This window comes from Echeneis naucrates, chromosome 24, assembly GCF_900963305.1.
Source record: "Echeneis naucrates chromosome 24, fEcheNa1.1, whole genome shotgun sequence".
In the NCBI taxonomy this organism is placed as follows: Eukaryota; Metazoa; Chordata; class Actinopteri; order Carangiformes; family Echeneidae; genus Echeneis; species Echeneis naucrates.
In genome coordinates, this window is record NC_042534.1 from 12,632,034 (window position 1) to 12,644,067 (window position 12,034).

A 12,034-nucleotide genomic window follows, 5' to 3' on the forward strand; every position below is an offset into this window, starting at 1 on the left:
AATGAATTGCCTATAATGCCTTGGGCACCTTTAAGGTGATTGGGTTGCATCATTGGCATAAAATGGCTGAGAGAAAGAAACAGACTGCTGCTGTTCTTGTTCTACTGAACAGCTCGTGGTTAAAAGATGGGAGGCATGGGGTGAGCTTCAAGAGGAAGGCATTGGTCAATGACCTTCCTTTCCATAGCTAGAGCTGCTCTTCACTGAATTGCAAAAAAGTGGATCTATACTGTCGCTTTGTGCTATCTTGACTTTCTGTTCTGCGACATATCACAAGTATTTATTCACATATTTGATATTTAGCTCTACACTTTGAAAACCAAGCAAATCCAACGGAAAACAGCTGACTCTCCACCGCATTCATTAACTTCTAAATCTGTTAATCTAGTTAATAAGTTATCAGTCAGTCAACATCTGCTTTTCCGCCGCATTCCCTCAGCTCATCTGTGATGATGTCATCATGTAGTGACATATTCTCAGCTGGTGAAGGCACATGTCATTTTTTAAAACAACTTATGTTTGCTTTTCTCTTGTTAATGCTGCCTGTCCTACTCTTTTTTGGGGGGGGCGGATAAAGAATAGAAAGAAGCTGATTCTAAAATAATGTATGGAAGTTACTTAAATAAAGCACTAACTATATTGCCAGCAGGCGAAATTCAAAGAGACTCCATGTAAAAGGTTTATAAAGAGTGACAAAGTGATATGCTACATGGCATATCACTTCGGAACAATGATCAAGGCCACTGAAATTTCTTATGGGTGAGGCCCAAATACAAATCCGTGTCTTGCTGCCATGACTCACTAAATCATGTGTAATAATCTGCCACCAAAAATGGTCCCTAACAAATGCACTGTTTACTCCTCTTTTTCAAAAATTGCAGTGCTCAGCTGTTTCAGAAGATGACTCCTTTATAAAAAAAAAAAAAAAAAAAAAAAGGATACTATGTATTCATGACTTGTGCAATGTCTTCACTCCGAAGGAGAGAGCTTAGGGCTGAGTGCAATCCATTTGCAAAATACTCAGAGTTGCCCCATCACATTGTCCTTTTCGGTCATTTTGTCTGATTTAAGAGAAATGGAAAAGAATAACAGCTGGCTCATCCTTTTTAGGGCAATATAAATAAAATGAAATGTGAAAAACATATATACAGAAGCACTAAAATAAAGGCAAATAGAATTATATGCATTCACTTACGTGATCTTCTAATGGTCTTGATGAGGCGTACTAAATCAACCACCATCTCCGGTCGATATGTGATGAGGTGTAACTATACCACTGAGATAATGCCCCCCCTTCTCCTCCCACACACACACACACACACACAACAGCTGACATTTTAGTGACTATGTTTTCTCCGTTGTATATGTGGAAAGTGGGAAAGGTTGGGCTTGTTTTATGGCAGGTGCCCAATCCATCTACTGTCTACTGTCAGTCATTCATGGCAGGTGAGACCATTTGTAGGGCAACTGTCCAATTTCACCTGTTGTTATCGAACATTACGGTTCTAATCCTGATGGATCAGTGAAGAGAAAAAGCAGATACTCGCTCACCAGTACTTTAACAACGCAATCACACCACATGGGGCCCCTTTTCCACCTGTTGACATTGAGTTTTAAAGCCGATTTGTTAATGTGTCAGTCACTGTGCATAGCGCCTGTGTTAGTATGTTTTTCTTTGCCCAGATTATATATTCAAAGTCTGGCCTTATTCTTTCATTCACAGTATCTCTTTCTACCCTCCCAATGTGTCCTTTTTTTTCCAGTTTCTTTCTCTAAATAAGAACACAATCTTACATTGTTTGTTCTGTTGTAACCCTGCAGCAGTATTTTAGAGATGACTGTTCCGGCATGATGAAACAAGCCCTGTCAGGAGCTGCAGCTGATTACATGGCTTCATGTGGCGATCAGTCTTTGTGTATAAACACTTTTAAAAAATCGATGCAGCGCAACATGTTGATGGATAAACTCCTACACTGTCGCAGTGAAAAAGCTCTATCTGCCTTTTCTGCCTCTTTTGATGGAAAATGAAGACGAAAACTATTATAGGTTTTTTTGTTTGTTTTTTATGGGGGGGTGATGAACACAGTGGGCTTTTTTCCCATCCTTCCTGCATTTCCTCGACCCTGGAGTTATATTCAAACAATATACACCCACTTAGAGAATCTTTTTCACGTCAGTCCTAATGTCATGGTCCACATTAAATCCTTTATGGTGAATCACATGAGTAATGAATTCAATCAGATCCTTGACCTCTGAGACAGAGAGAGACTTTGTCCTGACCTGAACATGTTGCTGATCATCAGAACTCCTGACACACCCAACTGCAGGCTCGCCGTGCCGTGTTTACACTAATGAGCTTTAAAAGCTATTTATCCCCCTTAGTGAAAGAGATTGGGTCTCAGCTGAGCGTACTATTCTGACAAATTTGGACTGACACTGGTTATTAGACATCAGCTATTCCTGATAGTGCTGAAAGATGACTTGTTTTTGAGCATTATGCGTAAATACCAAAAACAGCCTGTTAACCAAATAAGAACAACCGCTGCCTGTGAGCTATGATTCTGATCATTTGACAAATATTCACTCCTCTTTTAGCTCTGTTTTTGGTCACTCTTGAGGCAGTTGCTTTCCAAAACAAGGTTGATGAGCGTTAACTCAAACAGTAAAATCACAGGCTGTGGAATCAAGCCAGTGAGTTTGAAAAGAGTCATTTGATCCACGGGTTGAATTAGTATATTGATTCTTGCAGCTTTAACTTTGCAGTGTTTAGTCACAGAGGATCTGAGTGGCATTAGACAGTTATTGTGTTTTTGTGTTTAAGATGTTTTTGTCTTGCAGAATTAAGTCCGATAGACTTTTTTCTTTCATCATTTCTCATTATGAGCAGCTGTTTGCTTAGTTCTTCTGGCTTTTTGTATCCCATAATCAGCCCCACTCAGCAGTGTCTGACCCTTAAATTTATGAACTCCCCTGATGTGGTCTGAGGGGCAATTACATCTGCCAGGGAATGAGACACACGTTAGCCCTTCTATCTCAGCAGGGTTCAGTTACTCAGCCTGTTGCTGCTGTGTGTGTTCTCGTGTGCGTCTGTGTTTAAACAATGTTAATTGGCACTCAGAGTGTTTTCAGTCCACCTGAGTGTCCTCTGTCTTTCCACTTTCTCAGACGATTCGGTCGGTGTAAACATATCCCCGTCGAAGTGGTTGCCAAGGACATTATCAGACCCCAAAAGCGAATATTCCCGAGGGCTAATTCACTCATCTCCTCTTGCACTTTATCTACCAGCCTTCTCACAGGTAGCTAGATGCAAACAGCGCTTCCAGGTTTCATTTAAATTCAGCCTGACCTCAAATGCCACAGGAGCTGAAGCAGGAAAGCATATATAAACTTTATACACCTGTATGCTTCTGACAGCTACACAGTTTGAAAAAGCCAAAAGAAAAACAAGAGTAGAAGACACCTGTGCGTGTGCTAAAATGAGCTAAGACACCTAATGAAGGTGGTTGACCCCTGTGGAGAAATTGTACTTTAAAAGTTGCCTTCAAGTGACAGTCAGGGAGTCTACTTTTTTAAAGCCCCACTTTGTGTTTGAAGTGTAAGTTTTGTTGTCCTGAGGGACTAAGATATGTTTGTTTTTTTTGTTTTTTTATGTAAAGGTGTTTTTCTTTCATAACAAAGAGACAACCTTGATTAAGAAAGCCCACTTCAGTATGGATAGAGGTGTGTCTTAATCACAGATCCTGCATCCGTTCTCTTTAATGAGGCCTACTCCAGCTGGAAGGCTGTCGGCACAGTTGCTTTGATCAGTGGCCCATGGACACAGGATTACACCGCTAACACACTGCGCTAATGGAGCCACAGGGCAAAAAAAAAACAAAAACAAAAAAAAACACGCACACAAAAATGTAAACTGTACACTAGACACAAATGCAAATTGAAGAAATATACATATAAATACGCTCGAGCCTTCAACCTCTGACAAGGGCGCAATCGCATAAGCCAGTGTCTTGTTGTCATGCAGCCCATTGTGTCAGGCCCTTTCATCTGGCTGCGCCTGTTTGTGCCAGTTTGGGTCGGCTGAGTTTTAGGCTCGGCGTTGAAGTCTCTGCCAAAGAGAGGGCTCAGTGGGAAAGGTCCAAAGCTGAGCATTGACACACAGCCCAACTCTGGAGACTAATGGCTTGTAGCTCCCAACATATGTTGCTTTGTGTAATTGCTTTAATTGCTGTCATTGTACGTAATGGTTGGTCTTTTTCATCTTCCCTGGTGGTGTAGGCATTCTGCTAATTATATCTGTCAGCCCTGCAGCCAAAACGAGCATTTCACTGTGAATTGAGAGCAGTGGGAACTTTAAAATCAGACTGTTTCTGAATGCTGTTGGTGTGTGTGTAGGTATAAATGACAGCTCGCTGAACGTTGAAATAATTTGGAGACTCCCCATGTGGATGGGTTCAATAGAAGTGAGGTCATGATTTTACTGCACTTCATCATGTTTCTCTTGATTTAGATCATGTATTAGACTGACTAAAACACATTTCAGAGTAAAATGACTGTAATTTTGTCCAGAAACTGAAAAACAGTAATCACCTTTTTCCTCTGAAGGTACGACACCATCACCAACCAGTGGGAAACGGTGTCTCCTCTGCCCAAGCCGGTGCACTCTGCCGCAGCCACAGTGTGCGGAGGTAAAGTCTACGTCTTTGGAGGAGTGAACGAGGCCGGGCGCTCTGCAGGCGTCCTCCAGTCCTACGTACCGCAGAGCAACACCTGGAGTTTTATTGAATCGCCCATGATAGGTAAGACAGGTGACAGCACACTTTGTTTTTGTTCAAGACTCACAAGCACATATTTTCACACACAAACTGCACAGCGTTGTTGTGTCCTCGGGGATGTGTTGCCATTGTTACCATCACCTTTTGTATTCTGACAGAGCTGCTTTTTTAGTAGTGTGTGGCTTCATATTCCCAAATGTGAGGCCCCTTTTCTGTCTTTGTACATTTTTCATTTTCATAATGTTAAAGTTTGCTTTTTGAACAATATCAAAACTGGGAAAGACACACATTTAACTGTTGGTAACTGAGAACAACAAAGAATTTTTGGAATTCCATTATCTTTGTCCCAGCTGCCTCGAAACTCTCACAGTGAAGATGTTCGGTGTCCCAGCAGCTATATGCAAAGTATTAGCACCTTTTTGGTGATATTTACTGTGTTTTCATGGTTCCAGGCTAGAAAGCAATTTCTCTTTAGGACAAGGAAGAGCGTCGCATCATGCACAGCCTTCAGATTAATTGTCTCTACAGAATGCCAGATTTATGATTGAGAGGACATGTTGTTGCCTTCAAATGTATGCACAAGATTACAATGTGGCTTGTTGGACACACATACACAATATCCATGAATCCAATCCATCTGATCACCATGGGATATTTCAAATTAGCAGAGAAGAAGCTTGTCAGTCTTTTCAATATATTGTCCATTTTGATAGATTGATAACAAGTTGGTGTATGATTTTTACTTCATCCTGCCAAGAGAATGATTTATATCACGATATCGTTGTAAAGAAGCATTAATCTCCCCCTAACACCCGGAGTCAGACATGATGGGCCTGGTGTCCAGCTAGTGGAAGCTTGTCCATGTTGGTTTTTTGGTGCAGTCCATCTTTATAACCCCAGACAGAGAGTTTACTGAAATTCCCCCATTCCAAATGTATAATTCAACAGACAGTAATAGAATAAAAGCTGCCATTAGATTCATTTATACTGTAGTTACATAACTAAGGACATCATTTATTTCTTTATTTAGTTTTAAAAGAACTCCAGTGCATACATGTATCTTTTACAGGAATATAAATCCAAGTTCTTTTCCTATAGCTTGCAAATGGAGTGATTCACCAGGATTAATATTCACTGCACATGCGTGACAGTTCGGCACAACAACAAAGACCGAGCTTCATAAAAAAAAAGAAAAAAAGAACTATAAAAACAAAGTTAATACCTTTGGATGCAGCATATTCTCATACAGTATGAGTCAATATGATTCTGTATCTTTGTGCTCCTTTGAATTTGAGTTTAGTGTTCAGTCTTGGTTTATTTCAGAGAAAATGTTGACTGGCAGGTGTGTCAACAGAAAATGTCCTGAACGGTGTATGACCTTTTCCGTTCCTCTTTTTTTTTTTTTTTTTTTTTTTTTTTCCTCATGGTTATCATCCTACTCTGTATTTCCCATTACTTCCCATCTTCCCATGTTATTGCCGTTTCATTGTAATGTGAAGAACATAGCCGAAATGATAGGTTGGTCCAGCCACAGCTTTTGACACATAATTGGCCAAACTCTGTAGTTATTCACCACACAAACCTGCAAGATCCGTTCCATTCGGAGCCACCGGGGAGCTGTGAAGGACGCAGCACCAGAAGAAACACTTTCACGAAGCTGCTATAACTCCAAGGTAGCAGGAAAAACACTCAGTGAACAGTGAACAACACTGCATGATTCAAAACACTAACAGCTGTTTTCACAGTGCAAAGATCTTATGCTCAGAAATATGTCCTTGAAAATCGCACCATAGGCATGATGGTAAATCATCTGTAAATGTCCTGCTACCCTCTTTTTTTTTTTTTTTCCCTTTTCTTCTTTTTTTAAAAATAATATTACACACATGTCATCTCAGCCTAAAAATGTTGATGTGCTAAAACCATAGTATGACCTTCTGGGAACTTTGATGCTTTCTCGTGAAGGCTCTTATCCTGTTTCTCTCCAGTTAGCGTAGCACAGTGATTGGAAATGGGGTGATATGGCAGGTTAGGCTTAATCCAATGTTACCAAACCAACCTCCTTCTCAGATCAAAACATAATTAGTAAAACCAGTCACTTGCTATTTTCTAATGAATTATGTGTAAAACAATTTCTTCTCATCCAGCTCTCTCCAAGGAAGCAAATAAACAAAATTCCCATGATTCTGGAAAATAGCTTGCTGCAAAAAAATACTTACAAAGAAATAAAAAAAACTTTTCATTTATTTAGACAAATTTCCCTCACAAATGTAAATTCTACATAAGATGCCGCATTGCCCCATTTAAAATGCTGGCACGGGGCGGATTCTCAGGGGAGAGAGCCGTTCAAATGCTGCTGCTTTGTGAGGAAGAGAAACGTCCCTCCAGATAGGAGCTGACTGTGACAGGCAACACTCACAGAGGAATGCAGGGTCAAAAATGTATTTAATTTCAAATGTTTCCTGACAAGAGGTTGTTCTCGTGTCATTAAAGCACAAACACAGAGGCACTTCCTTCAGCACTGTGGCCCAGAAACCTGCTCCCCGTTATTACTTCCTCTTGACAGAAACTACTGTGAGCCAAACGATGATTATGTAACGCGGGTGTTTGGGGGGCTGAATGGTATTAAAGGGGTGGTAGAGCAGCTGGCAGAGAAGAAATGAGGAGAAAAAATGGTGAGAAACACAATTCGCACACAGATGCAGAAGCCTCGACTTACTTCATATCAACTGTACATCCCCAGGGGCACAGGTACATGGCACATGAATTATGCATCAAGTCAGGAGGTTGGGGCGTATGTGTGTGTGTGTGTGTGTGTGCGCGCGTGTGTGCGCATATGCAAGTGCATGACACACGGACAGTCAGACCGTCATCCGTCAGGGTGTAGATGAGTCTGACAGCCAGCGAGCCTGGAGATAATGGACAGGTTTAGTGCTTCTTGTGAAATTGGGCTTGCGATGATTTTTGTGAGCGGGTGGGGAGTACTTCTCCATCAACCTTCTGCCTCCCTCCATCACTCTCCCCCTCTAATCTCTCTGTTCATCTCTGTCCACCCCCCACCCTCTGTCTCACCGCCTCCCCCTCCACGTGCACCCCCCTCACTCTGTCTCTCCGTGCTGTCTTATCGACTGACACAAATACAGATGTGTCCGTTTTCTGCTACCGTGTGTGTGTGTGTGTGTCTGTCTGTTTGTGTGTGTGTATGTGTGCCCCCCCCATATACAATCTCCCGCATGGCCTGCAAATGGGTTTAACAAACACTTATCAGGATTGACTTCCCATCTCTTGCAGAGTGAAAAATATTATTACTTGTGCCAAAAATAGTCTCTTCAACAAGTGCCAACAAGCGCACAGTGTCTCTGCATTGTCGTTCATCTATAACTTCCTTTGTTCTTGTAGTGTACGGCAAAACAACCGCGCATGCACACGCAGTAAACTATTTATGAAGTCTCATTGCTTTTCCTTAAAGGTCAGCTCCCTCAAATTACCAAAATGCCAAGGTTTTGAGATATTTGTCTCCAGATTTCTGCCTCCTCTCCTATACAATTGAGGTGAAGTGAATTTTGTTTGTGCTCCTCACAGCAAAGAAAGGTGACATTTAGAAATTCTTTCTGCAAAATCTTGAAAATAGTCCTTGCTATTCTGAATAGTCCATCGACCCCTCTAGTTAATTATTTCCTTTAGACTGCAAAATAGTATGGACAAGTGCAGTTTTGACATCTAGTCGCTTAAAAATATCTTTTTTACATTTGCCTTCTGAAATGCTTGCTCCCACTTAGCTTCTCTGTTCCAGCATCAGCTTCTTACACTTGATGATCTTAATGCCTCGCAAATAAATATCTTTAAATACAAAGAGGTGAATCTCCATCTTTATATTAAGTCTTTTATGTCTTCTTTTATGTCTTCTTGAATTCACAGTGACTTTCATCATCCGGACCGCTATTTATCTTCTCAGTGATCATAGCAGATATGCTTTTAATAAGACATGGTCTGCTCAGCTTGAGGAAGTCTGTATCTCATTTGATTAAACTAACATCTTAAATTGCGGCACTTTAATGTCTGTGTGTGTCTGTGTGGACTGCCATGATATTTGGGTCAGGAATGCACGTTTTCCTCAGAATGACTTTTTTTTTTCCTTTTTTCAGATTTGGTGAGTTCTTCGCTCGTCATCTAGTGACAATAGATTTTCTGTGTTCAGCTTCATTTAGGCCAAATACCTGCAAAACTCCTGATACCGCCATCAACCTGTGTTACACCCAGGCCAAGTGCTAACATGCTAAACTAATGTACGGAGCACTCTGCTTACATCATCCGAGCGTGATGGTCAGATCAATACATTAAACCGACACCTCATCGCACACATTTCACAGCACGGTCACATGGAGACATACACGTCTGATTGGCTCCAGGGGCCGAGAGCAGAAGCGCTGAATCACCACCGTTCTTTCAGGAAATTGACTGCAGACACAATTATTCATGTGAATGACGTAGCGGCCGAACTGCTATCACAATTGAGAAGTGGAGGAAGAGGAAGGGAGAGTGGTGTAGAAGATGTTTCCATAGTTACCTAATTGGAAGTGTTATCCATCACGCTGAATAAAATACATCGTCTTCTTTCTGCTATTTCGGCCCATCATTTCAAAGGCTGTTGTTATTCTCCTCACACTGGATAAAAGGACATTGTGTGGAAAAAAAAAAAAAAAAGAAAGAAAGAAAAAAAAAAGAAACATTTTTTTCTGCTCCAATTACGTTGTTGTAATCTTATCTAAGCTTCTGGCAACAAGAACTAAAGCGTCTTTGTCCTATTTCTCCTGCTCCCTCATGCTCTCTGCTTGGACACAGGATGCTGGAGAGGGTACCCAGCACCTCATCCTCCAGCCATTTTGGCACAAAACATCTTGTTTATTTCTTCTCCCTCTTCCGTCTGTGACAGACCTCATGTTTGCATGCGAATGTATTGCCGTGGTTTTGTCATGATGACTGCTGTTTGGGAGGATTTATCATGGAGCAGTTTTATCTGGAGCTGTACAGTATTGGTTTGATAGAGAGATATATTTGTGCCCGTGTGTCTGTGTGTGTTATCATTGCAGTGGTATTCTGCCTTTATAGAATCAGATATCTGCTGCATTGATGCAGGAAGCAGATAGGAAAGGATGTGAGGGGAACAACAAGGCGTTTGTTTAGACAGGAGCTACAAATTTCTTCAGAGTTGTGTGTGTGTGTGTGTGTGTGTGTGTGTTTTTCTCTAAGCTTGTCCTTGACATCAGCCTGTGGGGTCTCAGACTCTATGACTAAGCTGTTTTATCAGGGTGTGAGAGGCAGCGTCAGTCCATGTTGCCCGACAGGCAGCCGTACTTCTATCACCGCTGCCGTGTTGAACCTTGTTTTGCTGCTTTTCTTAATGCCTTCCCTTTGTTCATATTTTATGTAGAGTTTGGTCAGTCCTGGATCCTTGACTGAGTTTTCTAACCTAGGAGCAGTGAAACCAGACAGAATCCACTGTCAGACTTGGGGGGGGGGGGGGGCTATTGAGGTTTGTCTCACAAGTAGAAAGTTTTCAGCTGACACAGACAATACTTTTCACTTTGTCTCGGTGATGTTTGATGGACAGAGGATAAATGCAAAAGCAAAGTGGTGGAGGTATCTTGAACCCTGACAGCAATCCACTGAGTCTTGCCAGAAGAGAATGAAATTTACCTGGTAGTCTGGCAAGCACACAAACCCGCAGCTTACTGTTAGGTCACAACAGAGACCCACAAACGAGATTGCGAGAGTTTCTGCTGGGAAAAAGAGAAAAAGGGTTTTTCTTTTGAGAGCATCCTGTTATTATTCTGCCTCGGGTGCTGAGCGGAGAGAAATGAGTGTTGTGTATTTATGGAACCTAGTACAAAACAGCATGCACACACACTTAGGCTGGCACACACTCTGCTCTGAAAGACTGGCAGCGGCATATCAATGAGATGAAGGTAAGAGAAAATAAAGACACCAGGCAGAATGTGAGGATGACTAGTCAGGAGAACTTAAAATTGAAACTAATTTGTCTGATGGTTGTCGTAAAAGCTCACACTGGAGGTAAGTGTGTAGATGATCACAGCATGCTAGTAAAGAAAAGTCACAGCACAGTTGGCAGCGCCTGTCTGTTAGTTGTTCGTCCTCTTCAGTGTAGACTAATTAGCAATTTGTACAGTTATTCATGGTCTTCAGAAGAGGAATCGACAGTAACTTTTTGTGGCTTTGAGAGAAAATTCTCGAGTTGGAGCGTGATCTATAAAACACGCTAACTTTCCGCAGCGTGAGGTTAAACTTGTTGTAGGCAGCCAAGCTACTGGATGTGCAAACCAATGTAGGCAGCACACAAGGCTGTTGGATCTTCCAATCCAAAGTTACTCAAGAAAAAATGAGAAATGAGTCATCCGCTTTGCGCACCCTGTTTCTGGTGCAGCCACTGGTGGGGCCAAACGTGGCCCTCAGCTTCAGACCCAAGAAAAGGACACACCACCATGATCATCATAACAGCACCTACCCCATAGCAATCACAGTCCATCATCCCAGTCCTGGGGTGAAGGTTAGGCTGCTTCTGAGATCATTACCTACCCAAATATATGCCACTACAAAGCTCATCTCATTAGATTCCAAATGGCCTGAAACATCCTCCTAAATACGGTCTACAGCTACTTTTTTCAGATCCAACTCCACAAAATGTTTCTCATGTTTTACAACCAAGTAAATTAATAATATTCTGTGGTCTTGGTGGTACTTTGAGATCAGCACTAATTAAAATGTTAGCACGCTGACACGGCAAATTTAATCCCATGAACCTTTTAATATTATATACGTTTAACGTTGGCGTGGTCGCGTTGCCGCTGACAGGATGTTGGCCTGCTGGCTTTGGGTGGAAGCAGCCTCACAGAGCTCGCTGTCTCGTTCCAGAAAATGATGAGTTATATACTTCTGCTGAGGGGCTCATTCAGAGTCAGTGTGAGGAGCAGCAGAAGCACCTCTCATCTCCAGGGGTGACTTGTTAATTAAACATGTCTGACTCCTCTCAGCAGCTGGGGACAAGGTGAAGACAAAGGGAAGGTGTTTTGACCACACGACCAAAGAATAGTGTCGTCGCCATTACGTCTCAGATGAGGGATGTCCGTCCATTGTGGCAGAAAACAGTGAGGACAGCAGTTCACGGCCAAGTGTTGGTGCATTATTCATGCCACCTGTAAATTGGCCAGCTGCAGCCCGCTCGAGAGAAATCGCTCAGAGTTTGAAAT

The 12,034-nt window shown here is 41.9% G+C and overlaps 1 protein-coding gene across 3 annotated transcripts in view; it reads left to right on the forward strand.

Annotated features, from left to right (window-relative positions):
- The window catches only part of klhl29 (kelch like family member 29), a 192,817-nt gene that overhangs the window by 175,611 nt on the left and 5,172 nt on the right, over positions 1-12,034 (forward strand). For all 3 annotated transcript variants that reach the window (XM_029496549.1, XM_029496551.1, XM_029496550.1), the window contains one exon: positions 4,603-4,796. In XM_029496549.1, the coding sequence (XP_029352409.1) occupies positions 4,603-4,796 (194 nt within the window). The remainder of the gene's footprint in view (positions 1-4,602; positions 4,797-12,034) is intronic.